The sequence below is a fragment of the Heterocephalus glaber genome, unplaced genomic scaffold, assembly GCF_053883595.1.
Source record: "Heterocephalus glaber isolate CG9 unplaced genomic scaffold, H.glaber_assembly_v1.0 deba00000281, whole genome shotgun sequence".
NCBI lineage: Eukaryota > Metazoa > Chordata > Mammalia > Rodentia > Bathyergidae > Heterocephalus > Heterocephalus glaber.
In genome coordinates this window covers 12,955,917-12,982,153 of record NW_028258139.1, presented here as the reverse complement: position 1 = coordinate 12,982,153, position 26,237 = coordinate 12,955,917, and the positions used below count along the sequence as shown (strand labels likewise).

The 26,237-nt window shown below is 50.0% G+C and overlaps 1 protein-coding gene across 1 annotated transcript in view; it reads right to left on the bottom strand.

Moving 5' to 3' along the window:
• The window catches only part of Zc3h3 (zinc finger CCCH-type containing 3), an 89,360-nt gene that overhangs the window by 9,796 nt on the left and 53,327 nt on the right, over positions 1–26,237 (bottom strand). The window contains exons 5-9 of the mRNA XM_004837840.4: positions 20,794–20,981; positions 15,621–15,663; positions 15,388–15,546; positions 15,220–15,289; positions 12,803–12,934 (exon numbers count right to left, since the gene is read on the bottom strand). Of these exons, the coding sequence (XP_004837897.4) occupies positions 12,803–12,934; positions 15,220–15,289; positions 15,388–15,546; positions 15,621–15,663; positions 20,794–20,981 (592 nt within the window). The remainder of the gene's footprint in view (positions 1–12,802; positions 12,935–15,219; positions 15,290–15,387; positions 15,547–15,620; positions 15,664–20,793; positions 20,982–26,237) is intronic.

Below are 26,237 nucleotides of genomic sequence, written 5' to 3'. Positions count from 1 at the left end.
TGTGAGGCAGGCGTGGTGCCACTGAGCTAAATCCTCGGCCCTATTTTATATTTATTTTCTTATGTTTATGTTCCTATCTTATATTCATAAATTTCCTGAGTCAGTAAGGAAAAGTGGACCCCATGGAGAAATGCCTACCCTTACCAAATAGCACCTGACAGAAAGGCGCAAAGGGCTCTTCCACAGGAAGAGGTGCCAGTGTATTTTAAGTTAGAGAAATGCAAAGTAACGGTAGGAGATAACTTCAAATCTTTGCAACAGTCAGAAGGAAAGAAGGCTGAATGTGCTCCCGTGTTGCCTGACAGGGCCAGACCCCCCTGCACTCCACCTGTGTGGGCTCCATCCACGTGTGCTCTGAGCACTGCGCCCCATGGCACAGTCCCCCAGAAAAGCCAAAGCTATGTGCAAATAACATACTAGTCACCTGCCTTTTTTACTGGCACAAAGACAACAGTGAGTGAATCTTGTGGTGGCAGCAGACCACATTCTGTTCCAGATGCCAGCCTGCCCGACAGAGCATATGTGACAGGGCAAAGGCCACTATGCACATAAGGCACTCCCCCTGGTCCTTCCTTGCTGCTGCCCACTCCAAGGCAGCACTAGGCATGGTGGTGGCTATGCTGGCAGGTGGCTGAACCCCTGCAGCTGGTGTGGTGGCGACAGGAACTATGTGGACTTACATAGTATGCTCCTCTTTGGACAAGAATGGGCTGTCTCCACTGGCCTGTCCACAACAGCCCCCACAGCCAGTGCAGCCCAGAGCGGCTGCCCCTCCCCAAGACACCCAGTGCCTGACAGAAACCACCCTTTCTCATTCGCCAGTCTGTCCTGGAGCCAGGCCCTGGGCCGAGTCCAGCACCATCTCTACCAGATGACCCCTAGGTGGCCCCGGTTCCCACTGGATTCACCAGCTTCCTTCTCACCTTGGAGGAGGTTCTAGATGCCCCACCCATGCCTCTGGAGTGCACCTCCACCCATTCTTGCTGCCCTGACCCTAGTCAAGGCCTCCTTCATCTACTCTATCACTCATCCTAAACTGGGTAAGTAAATGCAATGCAGGAAATGGACACTGGTGGGAAACTGAAGGAAACCTGCATGCAGCTTGGAGGGAGGTTGGCAGAAGGTCCACCTATGATAGTCTCTCAGCCTTGATACTGGTGGATTAGCTGTGGTTATGAAGGATGTTAATGAGAGAGATGGGGCTCCCTGTGTAATCTCTATCTGTTTTTGGTAAATGCAAAATGATTCCAAAGTAAAAAGTATATTAAATTCAAATAATTCCCTAAGTTACCTATTCTACTGTATCAAAAACATTTTAATATATATGCTAATTCATTTCATTTATGCTACCAGTTTCTCTTAATTCACTGAAAAGAAAGTTTTATACTAATATCTGTTTGTTTCTTCTTCCTAAGAATCTTTTGTCTCTCGGCAACTACTTTGAAGATGATACAGTGTATCAACTATTGTTACTCTCTTATTTTGTTATGAAATTGTTTTATCTTTCATAAAATAAAAATAAATTTAACAAAGATTTTTAAAAAGTTTATTAAATACAACAACTGACAGCAAGCTTTCTGCTAGGCCTGAAGTAGCACACGCCAACACAGGCAGCGTCTGGGGCTGGCATGGAAGGTATAGGGGCAACTAGACAAAACCAGGAAGGGACCTGGACCCTGGAGCCACTCAAAGAGGGTCAGAGCGCACAGGGGCAGGATCTGAGCTCAAGAGTGGTGGCTGGGGCTGAGGCAGGGACTAGAAGGGAGCAACAGGGGCCAGGGGAGGAACCAGGGCTCCACTAGGGACTTTGGTTTTGAGGCTGTAAGACACCCCGAACAGGTGAGTCTGAGGAGTACACCTTCTGGAATCACCCACATCAGGACAGAGCTAGGCAGCCTCTGTGCGACAAGGGAAGAAAATGGGGACTGCAGGAAGGAGGCCTGGGAGGGGGGTGCTTACTGTGAGTGGGTGAGTGAATGTCTGGAAGGCACTGTGCGTGTTGCTGCAACAGGACAAGGACAGAGGACAAGGGCTTGTGAGAAGGGAGGTCACAGAGCAGCAAAGTCAAAAGGTTGGCAGAGGCAGTGGATTTTACCAGGACCCCCAGGCCATGGGAAAGGGAGAGAGCAGGTAGGAGACTGGAGCTTCAAAAGGGAGAGAACCAGGTGTAAACAGGAGAGACAGCTAGGAGGAGCACAATCCGGTTCCATGGCAAGTGTGCAGAGGGGCACATGCAGGGAGGGAGGCAGAGCCCGGAGATCAAGGCAGGAAGTGGGAGAGGAGCTGCAAGACCCAACATGAGGAAGGAACTGACAGAGAAACAACAGATATCAATGAAAAGAATGAGGGATTTGTGACAAGAATGTTAGCAACACTCCAGGAGGGTGTGGTGTGCTCACCTGTAATCCCAGCTCTCTGGGAGGCTGAGGCAAGAGGATCCCAGGTTTAAACTTAGCCCAGGCAACTCAGTGAGACCCTTTCTCAAAATAAAAAAGGGATGGGGATGTAGCTCACTGTGAAGGCACTGGGTTTAATCCCCAGTACAGAAAAAGGAAAAAAATAAAAAAAAAAGAAAGAAAAAAGGGGCTGGTTTTCAAGAGGGCAGCATGACTCCCAGCAAGGCTGTCCCAGGGAGAGGGACAGAACATGGTGAGGTGAAAGAGCTCCAGGTACCACAGGGTGCCACACACTCTGACACATCTATGTCCTGTAGCCTAGATGGAATGAGCCACTATCTTGGAAGAAGGAACCAAGACTGGCATAAAAAGAAACAGAAAGAACGCCCAGTGACAAGAAGGAGCAGGCACAGTGTTCCCAGTCCTCTGCTAAGTACGAGGTGGACACTGAATGGTACAGAATAGCAAGCAGACCACCAGGGTAGCAACAGAGTGGGTCACTGGATTTCCAACTTTGCCTCACACTTCCTAGGCCTGGAGCTAGAAATGCTGAGTACAGAGAGGAAGCAGCTCTGTAACACAGACAACTCAGGCCTAAACAACCTGCTCCAGCAAATGCCTCCAAAAACCTGGCTGGCTGAGTGGGAGCCCAGGCTTTAGGGAGCCCCCACCTTGCTGGGTGGAGGAAAGCTGGGACTTTCACTACTACATGTTAGTGGATTAGATTTGTCCTCATCCTGGGCAGGAGCTGCCAGCAGAGGCTAAGTGGGAAGTAGCTACAAAGGCCCCCACCCAGGAATGGCAGAGATCCTGCTACAGGGCTACTGAGGCTAAGCGGGCCACTGGTTTCTACTCCCACTTGGCAAAAACAAGGCAGCACCTCCCACCCCTCCCCCAGTGACAGCTAAAATGTCCACATTTCAACAGAAAAAGGATTGCTTGATACCAAGAACAAGAAGACTTTCAACAAAATGAAGAGATTAAGTGACACATGCCAATACTCACCAAACAGAGTCACAGGACATGGATTGTAGATGTCTGTCAACAAGCCAGTATAGATATGCTCAAAGCAAGGGGGGGGGTGCAGCTATGTGGTAGAGTCCTTGCCTAACATGCATGAGCCCCTGAGTTCCATCCCAGCAGAAAAATAAAGAGCCAAGAGGGAAGAGGGGATGAAGGAAGGAAAGGAGAGAAGGAGGGAAGGGCAGTGAAAACAAAGAACAAAAGGACACAGTTGAACCAAATAGAAATTTTAGAATTGAAAAATGTAATAACTGAAATAAAAACCTCCATATGTGGGCTCAGCAGCAGAATAAAAGAGACAGAGAAACCGACAAAAAAATTCAGTAATCTGAGCAACAGATATATAATCAGGTTTAAAAAATAAACAGAGCTTCAGGGACCTGCAGGATTACAACAAAGGAACCATCATTCAGGCAACTAGAGATGCAGAAAGAAAAGAAAAATAACAAAAAGAAATAATGGAGCTCCCCCAATTTGGCTTTTTTTTTTTTTTTTTTTGGTACCGGGGATCGAACTCGGGTCCTTGCACTTGCACAGCAGGCAGTGAAACCACTGAGCTAAATCCCCGGCCCCTAATTCGGCATTTTTTAAAAAGCAGAATAAAAAATCTGAGTGAACCCCAATCAGGATACACGAAAGAACTCCACCCAGAATATATTATAGTTAAATTTGTGAGAGCTAAAGACAAACAATCCTCAAAGTAGCCAGAGAGAAAAGACATTTAATCTAAGGGGGAAATCTCAAACAACAGTGAATTTCTTATCAGACACCACTGAGGACAGAAGGAAGCAGCATGCCATTTTTCAAGCTGAACTGTCAGCCAGAATCTTATATTGACAGAAATATCTTTCAGGAATGAAGGGGAATCAAGATATTCTCAGATCAAGGAAAACTAAAAGGGTTTGTCACCTGCGGACCCTCACTAGAAAGTATAGGGCCAGGTGCAGTAGCAGCACCTGTAGTGTCAGCTACACAGAGGCTGAGGGAGGATGATTATCAAATCCAGGACTTCAAGAACAGCCCGAGCAACATGGCAACACCCTGTCTCCAAAAAAGAAAAAATAGAAATAGTTAAAGGAGATCCTCTAAACAGAAAGGAGACAATGGAAAAAACAAACAAATCCTTGAATGGTAGGAAGGAATAAAGAATAGAATAAACAAAAATACTGATAGACATATTGTACTTTCCTTCTCTTCTTGGCTTTTCTAAATTATGTTTGATGGTTGAAGCAAAAATTATAACAATATCTAATGTGATTTTATATGTATGTAGAGAAAACATCTATGGCTACTGTAAAAGAGGACAGGTACAGGAACATAAAGAAAGGTGAGCTTCCTATACTTTAACTGGTAAATTGTCACTGCAGTGGACTTTGGTAAATTACGAAAACACAATGCAATCCTAGGGCAACCACTAAGAAAGCTGTTAGATAATATACATAATATGTTGCATATAAATCAATTATATATTATACAACATAAATAACAACATATATGTACGTATAATATATAATAAAAATTTTTAAAATTTTCAAGGAACCCACAGGAAGGCAGGAAAACACAACAGAGGAACAAAAACTAGAAAGAGCAGAAAACAAAGTCAAACGGCAGACTTAAGTATCAATAACTAAAGTATCAATAACTAAAAGTATCAATAACTAAAATAAAGTATCCATAACTACTAAATGTAAATGATATAAATACACCAATTAGAGGACAGACTGGCAGAATGAATTTAAAAACATGAGCCAACTACTTACTATTTACTGTCTATAAAAAAGTCACTTCAAATGAAAGAGATAAAAGATATTTCAGACAAACTTACTGAAAGGAAGCAGAAGTGGCTTTATCAATACCAAATAAAGAAGACTTCAGAGCAAAGAAAGTTGGCAGGGACAGAGGACATCATACAATGATGAAAGGTTCATCTTTAAAGACAATATAGCAATTCTAAATATACAGGCACCAAACAACAGAGACATGAAACACAGGATGTAAAACCTGACCAACTTGAAGGGGAAATGAAAAATTCCCCTTTGATTACAGTCCTCTGATTACAGTCAGAGATCCACTTAGCCAGAAAACTGGAAAGGATTTTAAACCCAAAAACATCTTTAACTAGCACAAATTATTAGAAGGGTTTTTTTGGTACCGGGGATTGAACTTGGGACCTTGTGCTTGCAAGGCAGGCGACGGAACCACCGAGCTAAATCCCTGGCCCCAAATACAGAGTATATTTTTTATCATGAGATCAAACCACAAATGAAAGACAGAAAGATAACAGAAAAAAATCTTCAAACATTTGGAAACTAAACAGCACATTTCAAAGTAATCCACAGGTTGAAAAGGAAGTCTGAAAGGAAATAAAAAACCAGAACTGAATGAAAATACAACTCAAGATTTGTGGGATACAGCTAAGTAAATACATTAGAAAAAACGAAAAATTTCAAATTGAAATCTAAGCTCCCACCTGAAAAACCAAGAGGGAAGAAAACAAACAAAATTAAGCCAAAGTAATCTGAAATAAATAATAAGAACAGAAAGCAATGAATCAATAAGAAAAAAATCAAGGCAGGGGATTTAGCTCAGTGTTGCTGCAACCTGCCCTGCAAGCGCAAAGACTGGAGTTCTATCCCAGGTACCAAAAAAAACCAGTGCTGCTGCCTGCCTTGCAAGTGCAAGGTCGCAAGTTCGATCCCCAGTACCGCCCCCCCAATCAATAAAACAAAGGGATGGTTCTTTGAAAAGATCAATGAAATTGATAAACCTCTAGCAAAACAGAAAATAAAGAAAGAAGTCACAAATTTCTAATACCAAGAATGAAAGGAGGATCACTACAGATCCTGCGGACATCAAAAGAATAAATGGGAAATACTTCAAACTATTCCGTATACATAAATTTGACAACTCAGATGAAATGGGGCACTTTCTAGAAATACACCACAATCTACAAAAACTGACTCAAATAACCAGGCTGAATAGACCTGGAGATGGAGTCAGTAAACAAAAGCTTCCTAAGAAAGAATAATCCAAGACCAGGGGCTTCACTGGTGAGTTCTAAATCATGTAAAGAAGAATCAGCACCAATTCTTCTCAAACTCTTTCCAAAAAATGAAGAGGAGGGAATATTTCCGAACTCATTCTATGAGGTCAGCATTACTTTGATACCAAAACCACAGAAAGTCAAAATAAGAAAAGGGAAATAGGGGCCAGGGATTTAGCTCAGGGGCATCTCGCCTGCCTCGCAAGCCCAAGGTCGTGAGTTCAATCCCCAGTACCAGAAAAACAAAAAACAAACAAACAAAAAAAGAAAGAAAGAAAAAAGGGAAATATAGGCTAATATCCTTTACAAATATTAATTCAAAAATCTCAACATAATTGAAAACCAAATTCCATAGTATATTAAAAGGATTATATATCATGACCAAGTGAGCTTTATTCTTGGAATGCAAGGATGGTTTACCATACATATATCAATGTGGTTGTGATTGTTTCAATGTGGTCAATGTCATTAACTGACGACCTAAACAGAAGGGAAAAAAACACAGTATTGTCTCAATTGGTGTGGAAAGTCTTGACAAAATTCAACCCTATTTTGTGACAAAAACACCCAATAATTGGGGACCGAGGGAACATCCTTAACATAATAAACAGCATATAAGAAAAGCCAAAAAGCTAACGTCATGTTCAATGATGAAAAATGCAAGCTTTTCCTAAGATAAGAACAAGATACTTTTGCCATTTCTATACAACATAATACTGCAAGTTCTGACCAGAGCAATAAGGCAGGAAAAAGAAAAGGCATCCAAATTAAAATGGAGAAAGTAAAATTATTTCTATTTGCAGATGACATGCTTTTATTTATTAAAAAACCCTGAAGTAGTCACACACAACCTGTGTGTACTGCTGGTGGGGGTGTAAAATGGCCCAGCACCATGGAACGCAGCCAGGTAGTGCCTCAAAAAGCTAAATACAGGGCCTGGGATTTAGCTCAGTGGTTTTGCCGCCTGCTGTACCAGCACAAGGACCCGAGTTCAATTCCTGGTACCAAAAAAAAAAAAAGCTAAGTACAGGGTCAGGGATTTAGCTCAGTGGTGCTGCACCTGCCTCACAAGTGCAAGGTCTTGAGTTCAATCCTCGGTACCAAAAGAAAAGAGCTAAATACAGGATTATCATATGGTCCCACAATTCCAATCCTAGGTTTACACCCTAAGGAAATAAAACCAGATAACTGTATGTCAGTGTTCATTACATTATTCATAGTAGTCAAAAACCTACAACCTGTGAAGAGATGAACAGATGAACAGAATGTATGCACACATGCAATGGAGTATCATTCAGTCATAGTCATGAAAAGGAATGAAGTTCTGACACATGCTACAATATGCATGATCCTTGAAAATATGATGCTAAGTGAAAGAAGCCAGACATGAACAAATATCGTATGCTCCCATATATAAGAAATGCCTAAGGGTGGCAATATAGCTCAGCAGTGCTGTGCCTGCCTGGCAAGCACTAGGTCCTGAGTTCGATCCCCGGTACTGAGGGAGAAAAAAAAAAAAATGCCTAAAAATAGGCTGCCAAGGGTTGGAGGTAGGGAGGAAAAAAGAGTTATTGCTTAATAGGTTTAGAATATTTCTGTCTGGGGTAATGAAAAAGTTATGGAAATATTTGATAGTGGCAATGGTTGCACATATTGTGAATGTACTTAAAGCCATTGAACTGTCCACTTAAAAATGGTTAAAATGAGGGGCTGGGAATTTAGCTCAGTGGTGCCTTGCCTGCCTCACAAGCACAAGGTCCTGAGTTCGATCCCTAGTACCAAAACAACAAAAAAAAGTTAAAATGAGCTATGTGTATGGTGATACACACCTATAATTCCAGCATTCCTGGAAGCCGAGGCACAAGGATCATAACTTCAAAATTATTTATTTTATGGGCCAGGGATTTAGCTCAGTGGTTCCAGTGCCTGCCTTGCAAGTGCAAGGTCCTGAGTTCGATCCCCGGTACCAAAAAAAAAAAAAAAATACAGTTCTGCATAAAGCAACATCACCATGCACAGTGTGCTCTTATTTTCCCATACTGACTTTTTTGTTATATTTTTGTAATCATTCAGGTTTACTGATGGTCAGTATGTAGGTCAGTTTTGGTTTGAAATTTTTTCTCGTCATTCTTTTTTTTTTTGGGTACCAGGGATCGAACTTGGGATCTTCTGCTTGTGAGGCAGGCAGCAGAACCACTGAGCTAAATCCCCAGCCCTTTTCTCGTCATTCTTTTTTTGTTTGTTTGTTTTTGTTTTTGTTTTTTTTTTGGTACCAGGGATCGAACTCAGGTCCTTGCACTTGCAAGGCAAGCAACAGAACCACTGAGCTAAATCCCCGGCCCCTCGTCATTTTTAATAAAAGGTTTTAAGGGAATGTAATGGTAAATTCCTTTAAAAAAAAAAATTATTATTATTTTTTTTTGGTACCGGGAATCAAACTCTGGACCTTGCACTTGCAAGGCAGGCGGCAGAACCACTGAGCTAAATCCCCGGCCCTTCAAAATTACTTTAAATTGCCCACCTTGGGCAATTTAGCGATTTGAGGAAACCCAACCTCAAAATAAAAGGGCTGAGGATGAAGCTCAGTGTGAAGCTCCTGAATGCAATTCCCAGTATCACAAAGGAAAGAGACAAAATCACACTAAAAATGGTTAAAACAGTAGATTTTAAATGTACTATATCACAATTTCTAAAAAACTAATAATGTAGGGGCTGTGGTGGAGCACTGTGTTAGAGCACTGGCTAGCATGCATGAGGCCCCAGTTTAATTCCCAGCACTGTCTGTCTTCCAAAAGCAGTATGCATGAAATCATTGAACTGTACACTTAAATGGGTGAATTACATGGTATGCAAACTATAACTCAGCAAATCTGTTTATCATTTCCTTTAGGGGCCACTGCAATGAGAGGAAGAAAATAGACAGGTTAAAGTGACCTAGAAGGGCTCGCGACATGAAGACACTAGGTGGGGTCTCCCATGACGCATGAGTGCACAACAGCCTGTGAGCTACCACCCCTACTGATCTCACAGTCTCCTGAGGCAGGCAGAGCCATTAGCCCAACTTTATACAGATTAATTATGCTGCAATTAATCTTGTAATCCTAGCACCCAGGAGTCTGGGGCAGGAGGACTGTCGTGAGTTCAAGGTCAGCCTGGGCTACATAGTGAGTTCTAGGCCAGCCTAAACTACACAGTGAGACCCTGTCTCAATTAAAAAAAACAAAAGCCTAGTGTGGTGGCGCACACCTGTAATCCCAGCACTTGTGAGGCTGAGGCAGGAGGACTTCCAAGAGTTCAAGGACACCCTGGGGCACACAGTGAGTTCATTCAAACCTAGCCTGAACTACATAGCAAGACCCTGCCTCAAACCCCAAAAGCAAAACAAAACAAATACAAAATTAAAAAATACATGGAAAGAAACTGAAGCTAAGGGTGACCTGACTCACCCAGGTGGCAGGATCAGCAGATGCACAGTGCCTCCTCATGGCTAGTGAAGTCAGTGGCAGCAGCTTTGGGGGCGCTCTGTGATAGATCCGCACCATGCAAACCAAGGGAACAATGGAAGGACTATGCCCCACATTAAGTTTAGCCCAACGATGGACAGCACTGGTGAAGGTGATGCTTGGTGATGGGCAGGGAGACCAGGAAGCAGCTGTGCAGAGGGCTTGGGGAGTCTGTGGCCAGCTGAGAGGGCAAGGGCAGGGAGGCCCTGTGACTCAGCGACTGCCAGGAGCTGAAACCTAACACTCAGCCCAGGCCAGCTCAGGACAGGGCCTGAGCACCGAAACTCATGGGGCACATGCTTGCTTATAGACTGGCTGTGGGCAGCACAGGCACTGCTACACTGAGCACATAGTTTTATTTTGGGGTGGTTTTTTTTGGTACTAGGGATCGAACTCAGGACCCTGCGCCTGCAAGGCAGGCAGTGGAACCACTGAGCCAAACCCCCAGCCCTTGGTTTTGGTCTTGCTATGTAGTCCACGCTGGCCATAAGCTCACTACGTAGCTTCAAATTTATATAAATCCTCCTGCCTCAGCGTCCCAAGTGTTGTGATTACAGGCATATGCCACCATGACCAGCTACTGAGCACACAGTTTTAAATGTGCCCAGAAGGTACAGCCCTGCCCAGAGCTAATCAGGCAGGTGGCTATTTCCAGTGCTGGAGCTTTCTGTGGGGTCAGAAAGCAGAAAAGCACTACAAACATGTTGGGGGCATGCAGAAGAGACAGGGGCAGCCTGAAGGGCCTCTTCGAGGCCAAATGCATGCAGTGTGAGTGCTGAGATGAGAGCCCTCCTGGACATGTGCACAAGGTTGCAGAGATGGAACAATCTGGCACACCAGAAACATCAAGTGCTGTCAAGACCAGTGGGCATAGGTAGGATTCTCCAGAGGCTCTGAGAATCTCCCACAAAAGACGTATAATTGGGAAGGAGTCATGGAGAGGTATAGCTGGTGTCACATCCATCAAGTGACAGAGGTGAGCTGGTAGTTAACTGCCAGTAGTCGAAGGAAAGGACAGGGTGCCACATCTGCCATTTGCCACTGGAACTTCGAGGACACACATGCCCCCAGAGTGTCCTGCAGTCACCAATCTGACCTGAAGACCAGGGGGCTCAGGACAGCTGGCCAGGCTGGGGCTGGCCATTTGGCAGAGGCTGACCTCTGAGCTACAGGGCCTAGAACAGCCTCATGGCCCCCAGAATGGGAAGGCGCGTAGATTTACTCCCAGCCTAAATTATTCAAAAGAAAAGAGAATACACCTCTTTAACAAGCCATGGCTTTATGAAGCAAGGTTAACAATTTCACTTGATTCAGTGGAATATTATAAACTCTCTGGGGCCCATTTGAGGACTTCTACTTCAGGCACAAGGTGACGACTCAGCATTTTTTATATTATTTAGAGAATAAAATTAACCCTCACAGGCCCAGGCTGCTGCCTCCCCTCCCGCTGGATCTGGCCGGCTCAGCGCTTTCCCCATATATAATTACAAGCTGCTATCCATCATGCAGCAGCGACGCAGCGCTGACACGTGGAAAGGGACACAGTAAGCACTTCCACTAATAGAAGCAGGACTTAAATATCGCTTTGATATTTTCATTTAAATTGGAATATTTTACAATAATCATCTATGCCCTCCATGGGCTCCTGCCCCAAGCTCGGCCAGGGTCTGGAGCTGCCCAACCAGGCCCACTTTCAGGAGGGGCTTTTCTGCCAGGCCTGGTGCCCTTCAAGGTGACCGCCAGCTCTGGTAGGCCCCATACTTCCAGCAGCCAGTGACAGTGCAACAACAGAGTCAGGGCTGGCTCCCAGCACCTTCAGCCTCAGTGTGTGCCCCGGAAGGGGGCGCCAGGGCTACATTGGCAGGTGGGTGGATTAAGAGAGGAGGCGGGGTAAAAGCAACCAAATATAGAGGACTATGTCCAGAGAGGGTATAGTACTGCTTCCGGGTGGTCTTGACAGTGTGAAGCCAATGAAAGAGGGGCTGGTGTTCCTGGCCACCTCAGCTTCACCGGGGATTGCACCTCTGGTCTGCAGGCCTGAGGCAGGGCTAACCTCCCTAAGCCTTTGCAGATTAAGGGGCAGCAGTGAGCTGACCATAGGCCGCCAAGATAGGCTCATTCTCATCCTAGGGACCTGCCCCAGGGCAGAAGCACAGGTGTGAGGGATGGTAGGAAGAGGGTTCTGCAGGGCCTGGCCCCCAGGACGGTCATGAAGGAAAGGTTGTGCTTGCTCAGCTGTGGGGAACTTCCCACAGCAGCACCTGATCAACAGGTGAGATGGCACGTGGGACAAGAGGGCAAGTCAGTTGTACCTTGAGCACGGGGTAGCCCTCTTGTTTGAGGCCCTAAAACCCTACCTGGCCCTGGGTGCTTCCAGTGGGCTCTAGCTGCTGCACAGGACACCCCTGGCCTTGGTCTGGCTCCTCTGTTTCAGGTAAGTGGGAGTGGGGCTTATGCCCACCCACCACCTGCAATCTCAAGGAAGCCACTGGCTCCGCACCCATCCACAGCCCCGTGACTCCCAAGATCTCTGATGTCCCCTTCACTCCACAGTAGTCTCCTGGAGATGCTGCTGGCCCAGCCACCACAGCTCTCCCCCAACTCACTGTACTCACTTGATGCTCTGACATAGGTCCTCTCAGATTCACTTTCCCTTGGTTCACAATCCACCCTGCCCTCGTGCTGGGTGACCCTGTGCAAGTTGCTATACCTCTGTATTACCCGTGAGGTGGATGTAACGACAGTGACCACGTCAGGGCTGTGGAAGAGCCATAAGATCACCATAGAAGATGCTTGGGAGTGTTGAAGAAGACACCTGCCCACTCACAGCCCCTCACCTTGGCACCCAGCGGGCAGTAGCCTTTGAGGAAGTCACTGCAGACCTCGGCCTTGCGGGACACGTACACATGGCTGTAGGGGCAGTTGCTGTTGTTGCAAATTCCCTTCAGGAAGTAGGAGCACACGGGCATCTGTGAGGAGGGAGGTTAACAGTGAGAAAAGTGGACCTTACTCCAGTGTTCACACTGCCCCACAAATAGGAACACGGGGACTCAAAGGCCCCATCCAGGGCCACATGGCTGGGTGTCAGCCACAAAGACCCTGCCTGGAGACCCTCACCATGGCCCTCTCAACAAATGAACACACCGTGCTGGCCAGCAGAAGCTGAGGGCAGGGGCTGCTGCACATCCAGGTGACCAGGACATCTGCCCTCACTCTTCCCAGACAAGGACACTACAACTGAATGGCCTGTAGTAGGGCCTTGGATCCAGGTGGGCAGTGCTGGGGTGCCTCACCTTCTCTGAGCCTGCCTAGTGTCTGGGCTGGGAGCTGAGGTGAGACAGCTGTTGGGAGCCCTCAGGCCATGGGTCCAAGGTATGTGATGTACCTTGGGGCTGGACACGTAGCCAAGGGGTCTGTAGTCACCTGACACATGTGCCTTGGAGCAGGTCAGGTCTGGCACTGACTACAGGGTCAGCAGGAAGGGCCTGAGGAGACCTAGGTGCCTAGGCAGTGTGTGATCCACCCTTGCTGCTACTGACAGGAATGGGCAGGTGCATGGCCCAGGAGCTTGATGCCCCCTTTCATTTAGAGTACAGAGGCAGGTGACTGGGGCTGTGGTCACCACTTGTTATCACCCTCTGGGCACACAGAAGAGACACAACACCTGCCCCTCCCAAGCTGGGCAAAACTGAGGCCTAAGAAGTAGGCACTGGGCCAGGACCACCAGGAAAAGGAAAAAAGCAGAGCCAGGGCATGTGTGTTTGTGGGGGGATTGGTCTACATTTTCCAGGTGACTTATCTTCCTGCTTCTCCAGTGGGCTAGCCCCTTCTCCTTGCAGGGCTGCCTGGGGAGTGGGCCAGTATCATTGTCCTGGCTCAGCATGGGTCAACAAGTAGCCTGCAGGGGGCCTCCCCTGCAGTCCCTCCTGCTGTGTCTTATGTCAGACCCGAGTCTCTCAGGTTCCAGGTGGCCACACTATGGCTCCTGCCCGGCTGAGGGCTGCTCAGCCTAGAAGGCCAACAGCAGGCAGGATGAGCCCTCTGGGGGGTCCTAGAACCAAGAGGCTGTAAAAAGTCACTTTTCTGGAGTGAAGAGGGGGAAGGGAGAGGAAGGACCCTGTCTGAGGGAGGAGAGGCCATGCAGGAGCCCTGAAGCTGAGAGGAAAGGAGGGAGAAATCAAAGAAACAAAGGGTGATTTACTGAGCAAGAGTTTATTTTTAATTGTCTTTTAACTGCAGCCGCAGAGGGGAGAGGGGCTGGGGGCCCCCGTTTGGGGCTGGCAGTAGTACGGCTGTAGACAATTCCCTTAATGTGGTTTTTGATATAGAGCCCAAATTAGCTCTAATAAAAAGGGATAATAAAGCCAACTCTTACACCAAACGGAGCTCCTCCTGGCTGTCAGAGCGGGGCCGTTACCAAGAGGAAACTGCGTTCTCATTTCAATTAACCTTGTTTGCACCCTACCACGTCCACACAAATAACAATAACATTAATTCAGGGCGCTGGTGCGGGCCTACATATCAGACAGCTTGGAGTGTGTGCCAGCTTTGGAGCTGGTGCTTAATGAACCCGAAACTCGACGTGAATTTCCAAATTGCTCACAACAGAGTTTCGAAGCTCGATTAGGGAGAAAAATGCTGATTCTCTCCGAGCTCCTCAAGGGGAAAAGCTGTCGGAGCAGCAGTGGGCCTCACCCATACCACCTCCCTCAAGCTGGCCCTTCCCCTCAACTGAACCAGGCCATGTTCACAGGGGCCAGTGAGCTGGCCTTGGATATGGGGTGAGGGCCCCAGGTCTCCTCCAGGCTCTGTGTGCTCCAGCCAGCACTGAGCCCAGCTGTCAGCACTCTCAGCCCTTCCCTCCAGGGCTCACCTCCCAGCTGCCCTGTCCACTTTGCCCAGGAGACCTTTGGCCTCCATAGGATGCATACTCTTGTCCATGCCCGGCCTGAGGAGGCAGCTGAGGCCTCAGCCCTGTGCCCAGGAGGTACCTGTGGGGGTGCCTCCCCCTGTGCATGTGGTTGGGGTATATACGAGCTGGGTGTCTCAAGGATGGGTGCTAGGGGAATGGAAAAGGGAGATCCTCCTGTGTGGTACTGCTACCAGCTGTGGTTTGAGGCCACTATGCCACTGCCCAGACACAGAGGTAGAGGTGTGACAGGCAAGGGACAGAGGGGACAGGGGCTCCCATCTCCAGCCCAGGGAAAACCGCAAGAGTCTGGAGAAGAGAGCCTGATGGCCAGGTGACACTCACCTTATCCTTGGATACATGGTGGGAGAAGGGGCAGGTCCCATCTGTCTTCTTGCACGTTCCCCGGACAAACCTGCAGTCCAGGACACAAGGGTGTGAGGAGGGCTGCTAGGATAGGGTCAGCCCCTCCCTCACCCCCTAAAAATCATGCAGCAAGGCTGGGTGGGGCACCTGGTGCACACAGCAACCTTCTCAGGGTCGTGGATGTATGGGCAGTGCTCGCCGCGGTTACACCTTCCAAAGCGGTTATAGTACATACAGTACTCCTTTTTCTTCTCCTTTTTCTGCCTAGCTTGCCGGATGATGGCCAGGCTGCGCTGAACAGCCCGGCTGCAGACAGGAAAAAGCACGTGAGCCTAAGGATGAGCAGGGAGCAACCCCATGCCCAATCCCTGGGGACGCACCTGGCCAAGGAGCGGCTGCAGTTGCTGGCAGGGTCCAATCGGCCTACAGCAGAAAAAGGTGGGGTCACATCAGGCCAAAGCCTACTATAAAATCCTGCCCACCTTCCTCTGCACCCGGAGCTAAGCCTCACTTCCTCTCTCCCCACCTACCTACCTGGCAAAGCCCCCTTGGGGTCCCCAACCCTCTGCTCATCACTGCTGCCTCCTTTGGGGCATAGCTCCACCCTTCCCTATATGAACACAACATGCTGGGCCCTGGCTCTGACTCTGCCCAAGGGTAGGGTGGTGCAGGATTCCTGCCATGCCCTCTGAGTCAATATGCCAGAAGGACTGAGGTAGCCAGCTGGCTCCTACTGCCTTCAGCTAGTTGGGCTCCCCAATCCCACACCGGGTGCTGGCTGGACCTCCCTGCCTGCTGGCTCCTGCTCCCCTTGGGTGCCCATTTGGGCAATCTCAGATGGCTCATGAGGCAGTGATCGGCCAGTGGATGTCTCTCTAGGCTCTGTCCTCAGCCTGGCCACCCAAGAAGATCCCATGCAAATGGGGGTGGCGCCTCCCTTTATTCTAGAGCCTGGAAGTGGGACCAGAGAGGGAATGGGACTGGAGGGGTTGCTTAGACCAGAATGGCAAATATGAGCCACATATGAACTGGCTTTGTAGGAAGAAGGGTTTTAATACTTTTAAAGGACTATAAAATGAAATCAAAAGAAAACTACGCAACAGAGAAGAGTGTGGTGGCAAAGCCTAAAATGCTGACTGGTTCTGAGTGGTGCCTTGTGGACATGGGGTCTGCCCAGGCCTGGCTAATACTTGTTACTTAGTTTTAGAAGTACCTTATCAGATGGGCCTCACAACCCCAAGCACAAGGACCAGCCTAACCTTTCTGAGGTCACTAATGTGGCATGAAGAGGAAAGCAACAACAGGAACGGCTTCCCAAGAGCTAGGGCCCATGTGGCAGGGGCAGGCACCTGCAGGGAGGGCCTAAGGCCCACGCTCACCTCACAGCTGCCTTTTTCTTGTGACAGCTAGAAACTGAACCTAGGGTCTCAAACGTACATGCTAGGCAGCGCTCTACTACTAAACTATATCCCCAACCCTTATTCATTCTATCTTGAGATAAGGTCTAAGTTGCTCATAAGCTGGCCTCAAACTCTTGATCACCCAGCCTCAGCTTCCCAACTAGATGGAATCACAGGCATGTGCCACTGTGCCTGGCCAGCTACCTGCCTTTTAAAGGCACAGGCCACCCCTGGGCTTTTGGGCCGAGTAGGGCAGGGCCTGCTCAAGCCTGCTTCCCCAAGTTCCTCAAATACAGATGACCTTCCCAGACCAGGTCCAATTTCCTACACAGCAGCTGCTGAAATGAATACGGTGCCAGGAGGCAAAAGTGACATCACTCAGAAATTCTGAGGACCTGAGGTGATGACAAAGCCATCCAGGTTTAAAAAAGGGATATTCCAAAGTGCTTGGCCCCACAGACCACACAGTCTCTGCATCTCTGTCTGTGCATGGCTGTGAGTCTGGGCTGCTGCTCTAGGGAAACTCCCCTAGATCACTGTCCCCAGGGGATCTGTTCACTGTCCCCACTGGCCCTTACTCCCCAGGTCCTGCACAGTCCATGGCCTGTCCAGACACTAACCCCTTCCAGTCCCGCAAACTGGAAGCTCAGACCTTTCTCTTTCAATACCTAGTAGCTCTGAGCTCCTCATACCCTCCCCAGGGAGGGCCGGGCAGTGCCGCCACATGCTGGCACCTCAGGGCTACAGGATCCAACACAAGACCAGGAGCTGCCTATTGTCCTGAGTTGCAGAAGATACCACAAGGCTTTGCTGGGCAAGCTGGGAGGCCAGACACTGCCCTGCTGGAGTTCCTTGGGGCCCTCTGGTCAGCAGCTACCCCCACTCTGCCTCAGTGTCCTCAAGATCAAAAAGAGCACCTCCAGGGCTGAGCAGTGAGAATCTCTGTGGAAGGGAAGCACTCACTGTTGGGCAGCTGAACCCTGTGCCCCTAGTCAGGCATAGGGGCTAGCCAGGCTGATAATGGTACTCTGGGGTAGGGATGGGGGACTGAGGGCACAAGCAGGGACATGGGAACGGGGTGGAGGGGTCAACAAGAGAGAAGGAAGAGTGACAAGGATCTAGGAGGGACAAGAAGGAGGGCCTAACACGGCTTCTGTTCTTGCTGGGGACACCTGTCCACAGGGTGGCAGTGGAGCCCTGTCCAGGTGGCATGGATGCACCCCTGCACCTGCCAGCCTTCACTGCAAGTAACATGCAATTTGATAACCTGTCAATGAGCGCTGGTTCCTGGGCTGTCACCCAGGCTGCCAGTGACACTGGCACCATCTGCTCTAGTTCAGGGACACACTGGCATCATGTGCTGCCTATCAGGACCTGAGGAGGATGGTTTTCTCCTCTTTCCACTTTCTGCTTTTAAAAACATGCCAGTATGGGGCTCACGGTGGGAGTTTTGACAAGAACTAGAGGCACCTTTCCAAATGCTTTGCAGTGTTAAAAATGCACATAAAGTAGCTGGCTTGGAAGCGGGGAGGGAGGTGCAAAGAGCTAGACAATTCAACCTATCAATCCAACCTCGGAGCACAAGGTGCTGCCTCTGCTGCACTTCTGGAGAACTTTCACTTACCGAGTACTTCCCAAAATAGATGCTGGCTCTCTCCAGCCCCACCCTCTTCATTGTGCTCCCGTATGTTCCCTGTCCAGTGGTCCTCCAAGGACAACTTGGGGAAAACACTTTATCTCCTTCACAAGTCAGAGCTTTCTCAGCCCCTGGTTCTTGCTTTGGTCTACCTGGCACCAGCATGTCCCTGCCTAGGGAGTCGGAGGAGGGGCCATCTCAGCTGAGAGCCCACTAGGCCCTGCCAGGGGATAGTACATATGATCTTACCCTAACCAAGATGGCAGAGGGAGCCCCAGGGAGAGGCACCCAGGGGTGGGGCCTCAGTGGCCCAGTGGCTCTGGCTCTGGATTATGAGCTGATAGGGCCTCCCTCATGTGCTCTTCTGTGTGACCTTATGGCACCTAGGAAGGGGAGCCTAGAGACCAGACTCACACAGGAAAATTTGGTAGCTGGTCAGTGGCAGGGACATATATGCCTTACTCAGCTCTGGGGCCCTGGGGACTCAACTCGGAACAATCCCAGAACTAGCCCTGCAACCAGGGACTAGGGCAGGCAACTCTGCTGGCAGACTTGGGACTCCTGACCATCACAGAAACTGGCAGGCCAGCAGGGTGAAGACACAAGTCCCAGGCCAAAGGATGTGGGAGGGCTGGGGATTTAGCTCAGTGGTTCTGTCGCCTGCCTTGCAAGCGCAAGGTTCCGAGTTCTATCTCCAGTACCAAAAAAAAAATCTGGGCCAGGGATTTAGCTCAGTGGTGCCGCCGCCTGCCTTGCAAGTGCAAGGTCCTGAGTTCGATCCCCGGTACAAAAAAAAACCCCAAAAAACAAAAGATGTGGGGAAGGGTCCATGGGGATGCTCTGAACAGCAGGTAGACCTGGGAGGGAGGGGCTTAGTTTCAGGGCTGCTGACTTTGTTCCCAAAGGTGTGGAAGAGTAGCCAAAAGAAGGGGTAGAGCTCCGCTCCTCCCAAGGTAGGCTTCACTCTCTTATGGAAGTCAAAGTTCCGCTGACACGAGGGGAGGAAATTTATTTCTTTAATTATAATTCATCTAAGCAGTCCAGTCAGCAGCTCCCACAGCTGGGAGTAATCCACCTTCCTCAGAGCAAGGTATGGCTACACAGGAGGTCTGGGCAGCTGGAGCCGGGTCCATTCAGCTCGCAAACTGGCTTCCCTTGACCACCATGCCCCAGGAAGGCTCTGTACCTGACCACATGGCCCACATCTCCTCCCTGAGAAAGGAAAGATCAAGCCTCACTGAAGGATCAAATCCCACAGTGGCTGCCAGAGCTGGTATGGCAACAGTGAGGAGGCATCAGGATCCCTGCCACTTTCTTTGGGCAAGTATATACAGCCGGGGCTGGGTAGAGGTAGGCTCCAGATGGTTGCCCCTAAAGAGGTGTGAGGTACCTGAAGGAGCTGAGGATTGGCTCTCACCCAGCTCAAGGTCAAGGGAGGGGGTGAGGTGGGGGCCAGTGGGCAAGGGATGGACAGTCCATAGTGTGATGGTGTCAGGAGCTCTGTATCTTCCAGGTTCTGTCACATGTGCAAACAGAAAGACAGATTCTGCAAAGCTCAGCACTGGGCTCCAGGTGTCCTAGTACCAGAAGCCAGTTTCCCAAGGAGGAGTGACAGCCCAGCCTGCCCTGCTCGCTTACAGCCTCAGAGCAGCAGTGTGACTCTCCCCCGCCATCCCCCAGTGGAGGGCACTACATCAGTAAAGAGATCAAGTCCAAACTGCCACCCGCCCTGTTGGCCTTGCGTCTCTCACTCCATCTCTTGTGGACACAAGGGCATGTGAGGAGCTGGGGTAGTGGGCACAGCCCCAACCCATAGGCTCACCCAGCCCAGCAGGACCTAGCAACAGAAGGAGGATAAAGGGGTGTGAGGACAGGACCTCCTGCAATCCCACCACCACCTACAATCTTGCCCTTTTTTTTCCCCCTATGGACAAGGAAGGGGATAAAATTGGACTGAAACCAAAATATTTTTCTAGGTAATTTGTACAATAAGCGCATCCAAGGCATTTCCTTCTCCTTGGCCTGTTTCCCGGGTTGCGCAGGCCTGTGGTGGTGGCAGCAACTGCCTCTAGACACAGTTGTCGAGGCATCACCAATGTGATTAGGGCACCACGGTCTCAGGTGTTCGTTTGCCCGGGCATGTTTGCCATACCTGGCTCATCCTTTGTCCAGAAGCAAAACATAGGGGGCTGTTCAGCCAAGCGAGAGGTAGGTGTCAGGTGGGCCTTCCCAGGGGATGGTGGGGAGAAGGCCTCCCAGCACCCTCCCTGCTCTGGCTCCCTTGTCGGCCTCAATAGGGATTGCTACCAAGGCTCTGTGTGTATCCAAGAGTAAAATCAATTCCCTGACTGGGATGTGGCCCACTGGCAAGCACTCTATTGACTCCCTGGAAGTCTCAGGCCCCTGACCTTGTCCATTTGTCCCCTTCCTAGAGGAAAGCCTGGAGCCAAGGCCCAGAGAAGCCTTAATTCAAGACTTGCCATGCCCTGCCACACACTCTCCAGGGCCCCACCTCACCTGAGCGGAGAAGGGCTCTGCTGCCCCCATCACCCAGCCGGCTGGATGTCTTGGAGAGCTTGTTGGCTGACACCTTGTAGAGGACCCCTCCGATACAGCGGTAGCCTTTGCTCCGCCACCGAGGGGAGCCAGGAGGTGCTTTGCCACCCCCAGTGACAACTGGTCGCAGGCGGTTCAGCACCAGAGACCTGCAGAGACAGAAAAATGCCCATCAAAAATGGCCCAGGATGAGCACCAGGTGCAGAACCCACTACCTGGGATATAAAGTAGCCAAGATAGTCACTGGCTATCAGTACAGCCACGAGATCTCTGTTCCCTGCCCCCTTGCAGGGGAACCAAAGAATGTGACATGAAGTCCTAGAATGAGGCATCATCCAAACCAGCTAGGAACTCATGTGCTTACAAAGGGGCCATAGGGAGGGGACAGTCTCCTTTAACATGTACCTTTCATTTGGACACAATCAGCCTGGACTAGTGCTGGCAATGCCCTCCCAGGGATGGCTTCCTTGGACTGCAGGGGTGTGATGTGCCCTGGGCACAGCCAAAGTGGGAAGTAAAGGCAGCTAACCCAGGCCTGGCACAGGCCAGGATCCTCTCTTTGGATCCTCCAGTGTGCCCCTTTTGGCCTTTACATCCCTGCCGCCCACCCAGGCCTAGCACTAGGACCCCCAGATCCGCCTGCAGTTGGCTGCCCAATGCCACAGACAGGTGCCCTCAGATCTGAGCTGCCCAGAAAACAGTAGGTAGGGGCTCACTCCCTTGGCTGGAGAAGGTACCTACAGCACTGCCCATCATAGCCAGCCCTGCCACCCAGGGCAAGCCACCCAGAAAGGGGGTTTGCGGAATAGCAGCCCTGCTCATGGGGTCAGCTGCTCTCCCCAGCACTCAGCACCACAGCCCCTCTGGGCCTCAGTCTCCACCTGCAAGTTGAGGTAACTCCTCAGCCAGTGGCCTCTGAGGGGCCATTAGTGAGATAATGCGAGCAAAGTGAGCTGGTCACTCAGGGGACTAAAGCTGCAGTGTAAGTACAAACAGCGGCAGGGCAGCCACAGAAGGCACTTAACCCAGTTTTCCTTAATTAAAATTCAAGCTCACGAACACTAATCATACAGGGAAAGAGTCCTGCCAAGGGGCCAGCTATAGTGAGCTGTCTCCCTGTCCCTTGGCCCCACCTACTGCACACTCCAGCAGCCCTTATGGAGCATCCTGCTGGACCCAAGCCTTTCCAGAGGAATTCAGTCAGGCTCAGGGCTCCAGGCTTTCACCTGGACTTGAGACCTGCTCTGTACCCGCAGCCTGCACTGGGACCAGGCTACCGTGTGAGGAGGGGCCAGGCTATGAGAGGTATTTTTTCGTACCAGCCCCTCAGAACCTTGTCAGTCCTGTAGGCTCAGAGATGGTCTGCATACTCCATGAGAGCTAAGGCCAAGGCACAAGAGACACCCAGCTTGAACCCAAACCACAGTCAAGAAGTAGGATCTGGGGCCGGGGATTTAGCTCAGTGGTTCTGCAGCCTGCCTCGCAAGCACGAGGTCCCGAGTTCGATCCCTGGTACCAAAGGAAAAAAAAAAAAAAAAGAAGTAGGATCAGGACAGTGGGCTCTTCAGCTTACTCGGCCTGACCAATAGGCTCCTGGGTCTGCCCCAGCCTGGCAGCCAGAGCCTGCCCTCAGGGCAACTGGCCTGTGCAGCCAGCGTAGGCTAGAGCAGTGCTGGGAGGTGAGGTGCCCAGCCCTGTCTCTGCCTCACGAGGCTCTGCCTGGACCCCAAGCAGACCTTGCCCTCACAACATCTGTCCCGAGTGCCCCACCTCTGCTCACAGCACAGCGGAGTCAGTCCCCAGCTTCCAGGAAGCAGTGAGGGATAGCAAGTGGCAGACTGGTGCCTAACTGCTGTCCTGGGTCTACCCCTGCAAGAGCTCACCTATGGGGGTATGCTCTGATGGAGGATCCTCTCTAAGACTTCCTCCAAAGGTGTCCTGAGGGGCTGATAAATGCATCAAAGGGGCAGAGCTTGTTCCCTGCCATCCCTCCACAATGCAACCACAGAGACAAAGCAGGGGCTTAAAGCAATGTGATGTGGGTATGGGACCAGCAGGCCCTCCTGCCAGAACTGCAGAGTACCTCCACTTCTGTGAAGTTGCCACCCATGAAGTCTGTAGCCCTTGGTTCTGTGCTTGAGGAAACTCAGGCTGGAGCTAGCAAAGGATCCAGAAGTCAGCAAGGGCTCAGGCTGAGTCGAGCAAACACATCCACTGCCTATAATTGCACGTGGAGAAGCCAGCTTCATTAAGGACTGATTGTTACAACTGCTCTATACAGCTAGAAGGCTCCTGCTACACTTCTTCCCCAGAAAGTCTTGGTTGTTCCACATGTTTATTCTTATGGATGATCATGAACAATCAATTTGCTTCCTTTACTCTTCCTAAAAAACTCAGAATTTTAATAGCAGATATGGGACATCTGTGGCTCTACTTGAACAGGAGGTGTGGCAGTCCCTCTGCTGATGTCCCAGGTGTGCATACACACATGCCTATGGACCCCCAGGCTGGGGAGCAGCCTCAGGGCCTAAGGCCTCCAGAGAATGGGGACAAGCATTGCCCACTGTTTCGCTTACCCAGGAGCCTGGAAGACTTGTGCAGCATCCACATTTGGAATGCTGACTGGGGGAGAACTTGGGGAGGTCTGGCCAGAAAGTCTGGGCCCGACCAGGTAAGAGAAAGGACCCATCTTGAGATTACCCACCTGCCCCCTTCCCTTGCTACCCTCTGCTGGGCCCTGCTGGCTTTGGAACTTGAAGCAGAAGGGCACCAGGTGGGGCCTTGTAGCATTTTGCTGCCATGGGTGTCACAGCACTCCAGTAAATTGTTACCCTAATGGAGAGGACAGCCTTTGGAAACGAACTGTACAGAGAAGAAGGGATAAAATTAATGAGATAATAGCAGGGCCAAGGACCCTGCGTGCGCCTGCCCTTACAGCACGGCTCTGTAATTCCTTTTCTGCAACGGGAGCCGCAGATCTAAAGGCTTCTCCCATCCGTCCGGTGGGCCCATGCCGCCAGGAAATTTCATTAACGCTGGAAAATAGGAAAGGTATTAAGCGTGGATAATGAAGGCCAGGGAGGGAACAGTGCCTTAAGATAGTCTTCTTTCTCGCCTTTGTAATGGGAGGCATGAACTTTCCCTTCAAATCCATTTCTAATCCATTTGAAATACTACAGCAAATTATCTTTCCTTCAGCCCGAAAGCGGCCAGCCAATTTACTCCGAATAGAAGTGACAATGCCCCAGGATTTATCACCATAACCTTGACTACACCAGGGTGAGGCTGGGCCTCCCCTCTCCCCCTGGGGGGGCACGAAGGACGGGTGGGGGGAGATAACATTTTAAATGAGAAGCAGTGGTGATGGGGAGAAAGATGGACACACCACAAAAGGAGGTTCATTTAAAAAAAAACCTGTGCATTCATTCACTACGTTGGCAGCAGCAGAAACTTCCAGGCCAGGGATTGTCCAGAGGGGCATCAGGAGCACTCACATGGCTGAGCTTGCCTCTTTCCTACTTTTGAGGGGTCTGGGTATGACAGAGGGAGGCTGTCTCCGAGGCTCTTATGTTTTTCTGAGATCCCCAGGGTTGCATGGAGCAGGTCTGCCACATTGGCTGGACATTCAAGTGCCAGACTCCCCACATCCTCTAAGGCTACCTTGGTCTGGGCCACCACTGCCAACTGGCTTGCACTGAAGTTTAAAAGCTAACTCTAGACACCATGATCTTCCCCTCCCTGAGGTGCTGCCAGGGTAAAGTCAGTACAGACCCAACGTGTGGGCCATGCTGAGATGCAGACTCCTGGGTAGGGTCTCACATGAAGCCACACTCCCCTCAGCCCCACCATATACCTTACACTTACACACATACCACCACCACCACCACCACCACCACCACCACCACCACCACCACCACCACAAGGCTGGGACTCCTGGGCCACAGGTATGCATGTGCAAATAATAGAACCTGCACACTCCAGTGTATACGTACTCACGCATACACACAATGGCAAACACTGTCTGTCCCTGAGTGGAAGCCTCAGCACTTGTGTCATTAGCAGCAGCCACCCACGGCTCAGCAGGTGGACATCTGACAGAAGAGGGATCCTCCTGAGGGGTGCCTGTGAGCCATTCTGCAAACACAGCCCTCCAGGAAGATGAGCCCTCTGCACCTAAGAAGTCTGGTGCCATTCTTGGCCCTGTGATTTCTGCATGTATGAGACTTGGCCACAGAACTGACCCAAAAGGGTGACATATCCTTCTCCTGGAGATCAGCAGGTAGTGAGGGGAATGGGGGCCCTCCAGGACACATAGGGCAGGGCACAATCAGATAAGACCTGAGTGGCCTAGCCATGGTCAGAGAACTTTCAAACTCGAAAGCTGTATCCCAGGATTGCTACATTCAATGAGACCTTTGAATAAACACCACCTGAGGTCAGCTAGATACAGCTCCTTTCAGGACAGGTCTGGGTCTACAAACAGGCTCAGAGGCAGAGACTAGAGGCTGAATGAGTCTGTCACAGAGGGCAGAGGCAGGTCACTCAGGACCTGGTACAAGGAAGAGAGTACATTACAGAGCAGAGGACCATGGGGCTCTTGAGAGGCAGACTTGGGATCTCAAGCTCATTTCCTTCCCAAGCACAAGGCAACATAGAGTACAGCAGGAAGGAAGATTTGTCCCTCCCAGGAGCCCCTAGGACCCTTCTGTACCTCCCACCCCTGCTTTGGGTCTTCCCACTATTACCCATCACACTCAAATCCTATCTGTTAAAAAAAGAAACAAACAAAACCCCGTGCTTATTCTCCTCCCCTCCCTGCCAAGTTCTAGGTCTACACTCGCTGACTACACATATCCCCATCCTATACCCTTCTCCCTCACAGGCTGCCCTCCCTCTCTGGGACCCTACATCTGACTCTGGCTGAGGGCCCCTCACACAGGCCTCGCCGCCCCATTCCAGTCCAGGCCACCACTACCCTCTGCTGACATCTGGGGACCAACCCACTCTCTCTGACATATAAGCTGGGGTCACTTCAACCACCCTGCCATAACCATGGGTCTGGAACTGCACATTCGATCAAGTCTTCCTGCAGGAGGTCCTCTTGGTCTCATGATGACCATGTCACAAGGCCCTATGAGCTGGGCTGGGAAGTTTCACATCCTGGAAAGCACTGCATCCCTTCCTGGCACTGGGCCTGTGCCCACCTGTCCCTCTGCCTAGCAACCTGAGCACGTCTGAGCCCAAGTTCTGGTGTCATGTCATCAGGAAATCCTTTCCCTATCCCAGACCAGGATGGGACCCTCCTGGCTTAGGCACCACAGGGCTCCCAGAGAACAGTGCCATGTCTGCTGGATGCACTGCTTTGTGCAGCTTTGTGAATCTGTGCTATGAGAACACACACCAAG